The sequence below is a fragment of the Eurytemora carolleeae genome, unplaced genomic scaffold (genome assembly GCF_000591075.1).
Source record: "Eurytemora carolleeae unplaced genomic scaffold, Eaff_2.0 scaffold259, whole genome shotgun sequence".
NCBI lineage: Eukaryota > Metazoa > Arthropoda > Copepoda > Calanoida > Temoridae > Eurytemora > Eurytemora carolleeae.
The window spans coordinates 16840-29030 of NW_019396517.1; the positions used below are offsets into that span (position 1 = coordinate 16840).

General features: G+C 37.0%; 1 protein-coding gene across 1 annotated transcript; it reads right to left on the reverse strand.

The window, feature by feature from the left end:
• Window positions 1-49: 49 nt before the first annotated feature.
• Window positions 50-12066, reverse strand: LOC111704742 (uncharacterized). The gene is made up of 10 exons (XM_023477075.1): window positions 9719-12066; window positions 9289-9412; window positions 8671-8815; window positions 7468-7568; window positions 6146-7002; window positions 3307-5372; window positions 2618-2790; window positions 1740-1770; window positions 611-751; window positions 50-519 (listed from the first exon to the last, which is right to left on the reverse strand). The coding sequence occupies exons 1-10, from the start codon at window positions 11989-11991 to the stop codon at window positions 50-52; spliced, it is 6381 nt and encodes a 2126-aa protein (XP_023332843.1). The 5' UTR covers window positions 11992-12066.
• Between the last annotated feature and the right edge of the window lie 125 nt (window positions 12067-12191).

Below are 12191 nucleotides of genomic sequence, written 5' to 3' on the forward strand. Positions count from 1 at the left end.
TCAACCACTTCTTTTCAGATTGAACCGCGTAAACGTGGTTTAAACCCTTCTATTCACATTCAACCGCGTAAACGTGGTTCAACCACTTCTCTTCACATTCAACCGCGTTAACGTGGTTCAACCAGTTCTTTTCAGATTGAACAGCGTAGACAAGGTTCAACCTCTTCTCTTCGGATTGAACCGCGTAGACAAGGTTCAACCTCTTCTCTTCAGATTGAACAGCGTAGACAAGGTTCAACCTCTTCTCTTCAGATTGAACAGCGTAGACAAGGTTCAACCTCTTCTCTTCAGATTGAACCGCGTAGACAAGGTTCAACCTCTTCTCTTCAGATTGAACAGCGTAGACAAGGTTCAACCTCTTCTCTTTGGATTGAACCGCGTAGACAAGACTAAACCTCTTCTCTTCAGATTGAACCGCGTAGACAAGGTTCAACCTCTTCTCTTCAGATTGAACAGCGTAGACAAGGTTCAACCACTTCTCTTCGGATTGAACCGCGTAGACAAGATTCAACCTCTTCTCTTCAGATTAAACAGCGTAGACAAGGTTCAACCTCTTCTCTTTGGATTGAACCGCGAAAACAAGATTCAACCTCTTCTCTTCAGATTGAACCGCAGACAAGATTCAACCTCTTCTCTTCAGATTGAACAGCGTAGACAAGATTCAACCTTTTCTCTTCAGATTGAACAGCATAGCCAAGGTTCAACCTCTCTCGTTCAGATTGAACCGCGTAGACAAGGTTCAACCTCTTCTCTTCAGATTGAACCGGTGCAAAACAGAAGTTTTTGCATTACGTCTACAAGTTCGAATTTCAACAGACAGAAATTTATATTTAATTTATTCAATTCAGATCTGGAGAACACTTTATATATCTTCGATGAAATAAACGATATGCCACATTTTGGAAGTCCCAAAACCTTGATTACTATTTTAACAAAACGACAACTAAAAATACACGTGATATAAAGACGACATAATTCTTTAATTCCTTTTTACACAACACTTTGTAGGACGGTAATTGTATATGAAAGAAATAATCTTTGTAATATGAGTATTCCAAAATGTCTTCTATGTTAACGAGTTTAAAACTGACGCCAGTGAAATTTTAATAAATGGCCTTTTAAGATTTAAGCCGGCGCTCAATTGAAACCGGTTTTTGGCGGATTTTTAACGCGGCTGAAATTCATTGAATTCGGACACCGATGAATTATTATTTAGATACAACCTCTACAACTGAACGTCGATCAGAATTTGCCCAATGAATTAAAACACAAATTCTTTATACTTGTTTCCACAATATATTAATACTTTAGAGATTTTATAACCAAACTCAGACGAATGAACAGAAAAAAATAGTTTTTATTTAATTATAAACTGTAATTCGGTATTTTTTAAATGTCACAATTTTTTAGAAGGTTTAAATAAAGACCTCACCTAAACATATTTTTAGATCTTCAGACCTCACCTAAACATATTTTAGATCTTCAGACTTCACCTAAACATATTTTTAGATCTTCAAGACCTCTCCTAAACATATTTTAGATCTTCAGACCTCACCTAAACATATTTTTTGATCTTCAGACCTCATCCAAACATATTTTATATCTTCAGACCTCACCTAAACATATTTTTAGATCTTCAGACCTCACCTAAACATATTTTAGATCTTCAGACCTCACTTAAACATATTTTAAGATCTTCAGACTTCACCTAAACATATTTTTAGATCTTCAGACCTCACCTAAACATATTTTTAGATCTTCAGACCTCACCTAAACATATTTTAGATCTTCAGACCTCACCTAAACATTTGTCTTTCTTTCTATTTTCTTTATAGAGTTCTATAGAAATTCCAATGGAGTTATGTTTATGTTTATGTTTATGTTTTGATAATATTCACGACTCCTGGCGGAGTATATCAGAAAACTTAAGATTATTGTCATGATATTCATAAGGGTGCATATATCACATTAGTATGCAGAAAATATTAAAATCAATGTTTACGAATATTTAGTACATCAGATTTAAAAATAAAGGACATTTTAGTTCTTGATCAATTTTTTCCCTTTCATTATTTATTTTTTTATTTGGCCTTTCTGTTTTCGTTTTCTTTAGTCCTAACAATAGAAACTAGAACAGATAAGATTTTTTTACTTGATTATCATATCTAGATTAAAAGAATTTAATGTTGGCGGAGTTGATTGAATAATAAATTATATAAATAAATATATAGATATATATATATGTATAATTTCTGAAATTGTAACGTCTGGTCCACCTCGATTTCCAAATGAAAAGGCTGTGTGATCACTATATTTTAATTATCTTAAAGTTATCTCTTTCAGCAGTAAGTTTAAATCTGAAAATGTGAGGAAGGTGGAGTCTAGAGTTCATAAATATTAATTCAAAGCCGATATATATTTGTATTCTAGTTTACTCGTCAGTTTTCAATTATCTCCTTTATATATATACTTTACTTGTCTGCCTGCTTGTGGAACATCTCATGACCCCATGAGAAGGTTAATGAAAAAAAATTTCGGAAAACAATCAAGAGCAACAATTAAAGGACAAAATCGAAGATAGTAATATACATTACATGAATACTATTTCTGTATATACCTGTGTTAGCTGTCTACCCCCATACCAGCAAACTAGAAGATGCCCCTCCTCCTGCCCCGCCCCTACAACCTTCCCTGGCCAGGAGGGGTGTCCCTGAAGGGGTCCCCAGACTATATCTCCGTCTAGGAACTCCTGGCAACTAGGAGGCGAGTTCAAGGAATCAGAATCTTCTTCTAAATAAAAATCTGTTTACAAACTTTTTATGCTTCTTAAAGTGACTGTCGTTCTAATTTCAATATTCGGCATGGTTCCCTTTAAACCTTTATCTTATCAATCATGTAGAAGATTTCTATCTTGAATTGTTTAACTCTAACAATTAGCTCCATTATTTCTGTAAGCAGGAATCCCTAAGTCATTTTTAAGAGAAACCACAGAAAATAATCAGTTTTGAAAAAGAGAAACTGGTCAGCTCCTTCACAGACGAAACTTTTAAAGGTACCATATCATCTCGGACATTGATCCTTGATGAGATAAAGGTAAAATGGAGGTTCATTTAAAATTACAGCTACAGTCCCTTCAATGAATTTTTTTGCTATTTCAAGATTGATTCTTCAATAAAAAAAACTTAAGATTGATCAAAATTTTACAATTCATAGAAAAATAGGTTCATTTCGGATTAGAAAACTAAAATTTAAAAATTAGATGACAATAAAACTAAAATAATATTAATTCTGGATTAGAATAGTTACCTTCCATCTCCAGTTGTTCAGTAACAATGTCGTCAGCATTTCTTTTCTTCTTCTTCTTAATAGAAGATGAAACTTTTTCTTCTTCTCGCTCTTCCGTCTTCGGTCTTTCTTCATCATCCTTTCCTTCTTCAAATCTTTTATCTCCTTCCTCTTCTGCTTGGACCGGGGGTTCATCAGAATTCAGTGAATTATCTATTTCTATCCTGGAGTTAGCGAGACTAGAATCTAAATCAAGATTTCTCTCTTCAACATCTCTCTCTTCCCTAAGTTGCTCAAGATCACTATACTGAGCCTGGGGATCCTGGTAGACGTGGTACTCTGCCTTACCTGGCTGGAATTCCTGGGATCGATGGGCGTGGTTCTCCTGATCCCTGTAGTGGGGCGGAGTTGCATTCAGTCCTGAACTATCAACCTTGTTACTCTGTATAGAGGACCGAGGACTAAAGTTAGTACTTGTAGATGCGTAAGCGTCCTCATAGGACGTATCTGTGTCCATACTCCCCTGATCCATCCCGTCCTGCTCGTCTCTCTCCTCAGTTATTGCCTCGATAGATTTAGAAATTTCCTTTTTGGTCTTTTTTCTTGCTCCACCTCGCCTCCCAGTTTCCCGAATCCGCTTAGGCGGAGTTGGACTACTCTGACTTAAGACTGCCTGTGTTGGAATATGAGATATAGTTTGCATTAAACCCTGAGGGGTCATTAAAAACTGTGGACCACCCATTATATTTCCCCCGTTATTGAGAACTATCGGAGCTGTGATGATCTGATGGTTTTGTTGTTGGAGCACTGGTATCTGATTCTGGACCTGGAGCAGGGTTCCGTCCGGGAGCTGTTGGTATATTATACTCTGAGGTTGGAGCGCCATCAATGTTCCATTCTGTAGGATCATCTGCTGGCCTCCAGGATTCATCATCAGGTTCGGCGTCATCACCTGCTGAGGTTGAAGCATTGTTCCACCCGACTGGCTCATCGCTACAAGCTGGGACCCCTGGCTGACCGCACCAGAGGAGAAGTTCATTATTCCCCCGCCAGGTGACATTAGGATCGGGACGTGATTAACTGGAGGAACAGGTTCAGAAGCAGCTTTACGTTTCCTAACTTTCTCTTTATCTTTAGGGGAAGAGTTCTGACTTGAGCCTCCTGAAGAAGATTGAGGAGAAACTTGAGACGATCCATCTTGAGGCTGGGGTGGGTGGAGAGAACTATCGGTGAGAATATGTTGGGCGCCCAGAGGAATAAGCATGGGACCGTTCACGGTTTGTATCAACTGCATCACCTGCTGGGGGAGCTGAGAGGGAACGGGTTGAGGTTGAAACTGCATCCCTGCAGTTAGTATCATCTGATGATTGGCTATCGGAGGACGAACTTGTGGAGCAAGGTTTTGAATTCTCATCGGATCCATAGACACAAAGTTGCTGGTGGGAGGAGGTTGTCCTCGGAGAACCCAGGGTGGAGGACTGTGTGGTAGGGGAGGAAGGGTAGAGTATTGACGGTTCTTCCGGGATTTTAGATTTGGAAGGACGGGAGATGGGGTTCCGCTGAGAGCTGGAGAACTCCTCCTGGATCCATTACCGTCCCGATCCTTCATTGGAAGTTCTATACCGGAGACAAAACTGAGAATTTTTTCCAGCGGATTTTTCTTTTTCTCCTTCTCTGGTGAATGGAATGTTGGTTCTAGAACCTTATTTCCGTCCTCAGTGCATGAGAGACGTCTGATTTCAATATTTTTAGCAAGGTCTGACCTCGCATCTTCAACCCTTTTCTCTTCAGCTTTCAGCTCATCAACATCATCATCTTCTTCTTCCTCGGGTATACTCTCCTCCTGATTTAGTGGTTCATTTTCCTCTTTCTCAACATCATCCTCATCCATCACTCCTTCATCATCTCCCTCATCTCCATCATCTCCATCATCCCCCTCATTCTCCTCATCCTCATCTTCCTCCTCGTTGTGCTGGATCCTATCCTGCTCCATATTAAGTCTGCGCGCAGCCTGCATCGCATCTGCTAAACTAAACGCGCGTGGATTCTCTTGGGAAGCTTGTGGTGTGCTCTCAAGTGATGAACGTCTAAACAAAATAAAAAATTAAAGATTAAGATATTTGACAGTAAAATTATCGATCAGTTGATAAATTTCTTAAACTCGAATGCAATGAATGATTAAAAAGAAGTAAATAATTAAAGAAAATCTTTAATTAATTTTAAAATTTTTTTAAAAGCGTCCATGAAAAAAAAACAAATAAACAAATAAAAAAGTATAAATAAATTAACAAGTATAAAAACAAAAAATGATAATATTAATTATGAATAAACTAGTAATAAAAGAGTAAATGAAAAAACAAATAACTAAAAAGTTAAGAAATAAGAGAGTCGATGAATGAACAAAAAAATAAATGAACAAGTGAACAAGTGAACAAGTGAACAAGTGAACAAGTGAACAAGTGAACAAACGAAATATAAACGAATATACAAATAAACGCACAAACGAAAATGAAAAAAATAAACAACAAATAAACAATAAACAACAAATAAACAAATGAACAAAACAAAGGAACAAATGAAAAAAAAAACAAAGAAGAAACAAATGAACAAATGAACAAATGAACAAATGAACAAATGAACAAATGAACAAATGAACAAATGATCAAATGAACAAATGAACAAATGATCAAATGAACAAATGAACAAATGAACAAATGAACAAATGAACAAATGAACAAATGAACAAATGAACAAATGAACAAATGAACAAATGAATTAATGAATTAATGAATATAAGAATAAATGAATAAATGAATTAATGAATAAATGAATGAATGAATAAATGAATACATGAATTTACCTGGAAGAGTCCCTGGAAGAAAGTTTAGAATCAGACCTGAGAATATGAGAAACTGAACCAAGATTCATTAATCCTGACTGAGCAATCATGCCAGGCAGTACAGATCTTAGGGGAGTTGATACCTCACTTCTCCTTTCATCATCATTATCATCATTATCATCATTATCATCATTATCATCATAATCATCATTATTATCATCATTATTATCATCATCATCATCATCATCATCATCCTCATTTTCAATGTCATCATCATTATCATCGTCCTCCTTATTATCACCATCTTCATCATTGTCCATTCCTGTATAATCATCAGCATCTGTTTTGTCTCCAACATCCTCCTCCCTATGTTCATTTTCCTCCTCTTCCTCTTCTTCAGGAGGCTGCTCTTCATCATGAGGTGTATACTGTTCATCTTCAAGACTGAGCTGTTCATTCTGATGACGAAGCTCTTCATCTCCCAAATTATCAGCATTTTGAGAAGAAATTGTTGATACTGTTCCGTTAACGTATATATTCGGGTGAGGAGATAAATGTTGATGTGGAAAATGTTGTTGAAAGTATATCTGAGCTTGATCTTGATGTTGATGCTGATGTTGAAGTTGTGGTGGAAAATGAGGTTGCTTCTGCTGAAAATGTTTATGCTGCTCTTGGTTCTGACGTTGAGGTTTATCCTGTTCAGACTGCTCCTGGAGCGCCTGCATCCGCATCTGCTGCTGTTCATACACTTTCGGCTGCGCCTGGGATTGTTTCTGCTGTTTCTGTTCTTGATCAAGATGATGTTGTTTTTTCTGCTGTTCATTTAGCTGTTGTTGTTGTTTAGCAGCTTCGTGTTCGGCTTTCTCACGCGCAATTATCTAAATAAATAAATAAAAAAATAAATGATCAGCAGATTACTAAAATTAAAGCTTAAGTAAATCATTTAACGAAGATAAAATAGAAAAAAATCTTGATCGATTTTACAAAAATACCAGGCACCTACTTCTTACTAAAGCTCCAAAAATATTTTTTTCCAGTTTCATGAAATCTGAATAAACAGTAAAATCGTATTCATAAAAGATCTGTAAATCTTACGTGCAAATAAAACAAAGATTATATTAGACGTCAAAATTGAACAATCGATCAATCAATCAATTAACCAAACAAACAAACAGCCAAACAACCAACTAAACTGAAAACCAACCGACGACTAACCGACTAACCAACAACCAACCAATCAACTGAACTACTACCAACCGACCAAACTACTAACGTACTACCAAGCAACCAAGCAACCAAGCAACCCACAAACCAACCATCATCAAGTTATTATCCGGCTATACCTGGTTAATTCTCTGTTTCTCCATCTCTCTTGCAGCTAGCATCTGTGAGACGAGAACACCAGCAAATGGTTTCTTTTTCTTAGATTTTCCTTTCCTCCCATCTGAAATATGTTCATTGTGAATCATTATTTTTAGTTATTGCTCATTCATTCCATTCAGGGGTTGATGTTCCTTCCCACCGAAGTGTATCCATGGAAAAAAAAACAGTGCTTAGGATCCGGATCCGGATCCGGATCCAAGGGGTAAAATATCAACCAAAAACTGCAAAAACTACTTTTTTACTCCTAAACCCCAAATCTGAAATTTTGAAAAAAAAGAGTGATTATATAAAATTTCCTCATTTCTGAATGGTTCATCAAGTTCTAGGATAAAAATAAGCGGGAAAAAAATTGAACAAAATTTTTTGATCCGCATCAAAATTAAATGGATCCTAAGCACTGATTCAAAAACTGTCTACTTCGCTCTGGAATCAATTATTGTTATGCTTTTTTATTGGTCACCGTCATCAGTGTATACTGTACACGGATAAAAACCAAATTAGCTTCACTTATACTTCGGACAACAATTAATTCAAAATGAATATTAATTTAAGATTTATATTTTCAATTTCGTTTTTTTTTCAGTAGAATGACATATAAAACACATGATTTTGATTTGAAGATTTAGGAGTGAAACAATGATAAAATAATACAGTAATGTTCATAAATGTAAATTTTTAAAAATAAATGTTAATTCATATCTATCAGTCTTTAAATCAGATATATAAATCAAATTTGGGGACCACCTGTATTCTGTACCCCTGGCCAATCAATCAATCAATCAATCAATCAATCAATCAATCAATCAATCAATCAATCTATCTATCGATCTATCTAGACTCCCCAATAACACAAGTTCGCATGACATGTGCAATGATACTGTTATGCCCGAGTGGCTGTAGCCGAGCCGTGAAGCTCAAACTACCGAAGCCTGTATCTACAGCCTGGTATTAAATACGACTAAAGTTTTCTTTTTAAAATTTCCTATGGCCCTCTGGCCAGGCCACTGCTCTATACTACCAGCTACTACTTCAGTGGCTACTAGATAGGCTAGTTTTCCATAAGCGGCCTTGTCTCACAAGCTTCATTGGTTTAACAATTATTAAAAGAAATTCAAGGACTTTATTCAACAAATAGCAAATTTTTTAAAATATTTCTTGTTTACCTTTAGTTTGCAGTACAGGACTGTGTACATGCCGAATGGAAAGCCCTGTACTATTCTGCAGTTGCGCCAATGTTGATGTACTGCTGCCGTGTTTACAATTGCCCCCACTACTGGGGGCTGGTGGTACAACCATTTCAAACAATTTCTAAAAACATTTCTGATAAAAAATATGTTTTTTTATTTTAATTGAAAAGCAGGGATGAATATTCTAATCTCCATAATCAAAACAAAATTTGACCAAACAGGGAAGAGAAATAAAAACGGAGCGAAAAAGTAAAAAATGTGTGAAATGAATGAGATAAAAGAAGAACATGTTATCCCAGCAAATAAGAAAAAAGGGTAACAAATACATTTCAGTTTGAATATTCTTCACAAAAAAAACACAACTTAAAATATTCTTTATTAGAGTTTCTTAAAGATTAAAACAGAAATCCGGACAAGAAAAACTAACTTACTTCATTCGAAGTAATAACATACACCACGCCCGTTAAAATTTAAATTCTATGAACACATGTAGTCTAAGTTTTGTTTTTTACCTTACAAACCGATAACGCCAGGCCGCATTTTTTGCTTCAAGTGTACACATTTTCTTGATTTTTTTTGGTGGGATAAATTTACCTGTGTACTGAAGTCAAAACTAGTTTCTATTCGGAGAGGACATTCAAGACCACACTTACAGGTTCCCTCCGTCAATAGATAATCTTTAACCTCCGACAAGCTCCGTAGTTGGATCCCACTAGGACTAGAACAACAATAATTAGGTAATAATTTTTCCAGCGGGGGGGGGGGCCTTTCAGTAAAAATAGAAATTTAAACATGAATAATTTGCAGTAAATAAAATTGGATTGTTAAAAAGTAAGCACTGTTAATTTTCTTAGTATATTTACTTAGAGGTGAGATTTGTCAAAGATGTTATTTTGAGTTGGGAATTAAAATTAAAAATACATTTAACAAGACTTTGAAGGTTTATCCAATAACTGGAAACTTTAAAATGAAAGATTTTACCCTGTCCAGTGTCTAGGATGGCGAAAAAAGTTGAATATTATACCTGAAATAAACAATGGCATCATTCATGAAAATCCTCTTCCAGCCCCATGGCACCAGAACTTTTTCAACCGCCTGTGGACTAATACCAGTCATCATAACCCCACCAGAAGTTATTACCCCTGATGATCCGACCATTCTCGGTGATACATATGTACCGCTGGACATAAACTGAAGACCAGGTTTTGTGGGAAGTTGGAAAGCCACACTTGCCAGATTTCCCTGAGAAACCATTGGAATATCTGAAGGTGTGGACAGTGATGGTATGGGAAGTTTGCCAGGTATTGGTGGCACTTGCTGCAAAGGAACAGCCATACTCGCTCCTTGCATGATATTTGGATTCCTTTGACTGGAATCAGGAGCAAATGAATTTGGTCCGACTTGAGGTAGCATTGGTTGCCTGGGATGATAGTTAGGCATTGAATAAGCACTATGTGGAGGTATTTGCCCCTGGGGATGTCTAACTAACCTCATTTGAGGGGATATCTGCTGAAGAGTAGAGCTCTGCACAGGAGTTGGTCCAGATATCTCTCCATTCGGGGATCCATCTAATTGAATTCTCCCATTCTGATGAGAGTTAGGGAAAGGCATCCTGATGTGTTGTCCCATATTTTGCGGAAAGTTACCAACAGGAACACCGGGAGGCAGAGGAGCATGGGGAAATCTTTGAGGAGGACCATGTTGCGCCTGGTTTGTATTCTCTGTTCCTGTAGGAAAATGTTGCATCATTTGAGATCCTGAAAACCTTTGTCCTGTTTGATTTGTAGAATAGTTAGGATGTATTTGTCTTGGTAATTGAACTCCTTCATGATATCGGAGTGAGACACTGGTTTGAGGATTCATATCTTTTACATAATGAGGTCCCGTAATAGGATCCTGTGATGTAATCAAGACATGTGGAAAAGGCATCTGTTCATTGTTTCCATTAGAATTAGAATTATCTTGAGATGTTATAGCAATCATGTTACCATCTTGAACTAGATTAGATTGATGTTGTAGACTTGTGGGATTACCTTGAAAGACCATGGTGTTCGGATGATGAACATTCTGTCCTCTGCTCTCTGAACCATATAGACCACTTGGATTTTCAGGTTTGTCAAAGTTTCCTGAAGCAGAAGGTCCCCTAACTACCGACATTTGGAATGGATGTGGAGATCCTGAAGTGATCTGATTTCTTTGGTTAATGTTCAGTTGATAAGGATTTAATTGAGGTCTTAATGGAATTTGGTTATTTGGATATGGAGGACCATGTGGTGGAAATCGGACTGGACCTTCCATTCTTTGAGGGTATCGAACAGGGAATAAAGTCCTGTTGTAGTTAGATTCGTTAAAAGCAGGTCTTTTACTTTCTACAGAACTGGGATTTGATATTGTATAAGGATTAGGCATTCTTTCTTTCAACTGTTTTGCCTGGGCTATATTGTTTGGTTCCATATTTGGTGTTCCAGATTGCCATTGAGGCCTCAAAAGTTGAGGTTGCAAAGCTTGGAATGTGTACTGTGTTTGAGATTCATGGTTTCTCTGGTGAATATCTCCAGAACTTGTTCTGACAAATCCACTTGTTGAAACAAGATTTCCCATAGATTCCTGAGTGGAAAAATGAGATTGGTTAACAATCGTCCCACTGTTAGAAGTTGTTGCAACTGAATTAGAATGGGGTAAAAGTGGTGTTGTATTTGTGCTGATGAAATTCTGATTATTTTCTAAATAAGCACCATTATGAAATTGACTAGCTGGATGTAGAACAGGATTGTTCATAAAAGGGGGAGGTCCATTTAGAACCATTTGTCTAGGCATTCCATCTTCTCCAGCTTGGAGATTCATTGGAGAACTAGAGAATAAAATTGGAGGATTAGAGACAAACTGATTATTTTCACTGGTAAAAGGGTTTACATGATGACTATGGGGTTCACTGGTAGACTGAGACTGTTGACTGGTACCTCCAGGTTGATTGAATGTTCCTGAGTTACCAGGCAATGCATGTAAAGGATATCCAGAGGGGATTTGTGGCCTTGGGGTAAACTGATTTTGCATTTGCTGCATGCTGTTATTGGCATGAAAGGGTGGTCCTGGCCCATTATTCTGAAGATAGGTGTGGTGCGCTGCTGCTGGGTGGGGGTACTGACCCATAGGAGCTTGCCCTTGGCTGACAACAGTTCCATGTTGCATGGGAAACTGCTGGAATGGAAATCCATTTGGGTGGGTAGCCTCTGAGAAGGAGTGGAATTGTTGTTGGGAACCTGAAAACTCAGGAACCCCGTGGGGAGATTCACTCATTACAGAATAGAAAACATTCCTCCTCGTCTTCCATTTATTTAAACCTCAACACGTCCTAAAAAATAAGATCAAATGAATTAGGGTTATTTTTAGGTTATCTTATGTAAGAATTTTAAATAGAGTAGAACAAGGCAAATATAAATGATCGATGTTTGTGTAATTTCAGTTGAGTAAATTTAATTGGAGGAGGGGGGGGGGGG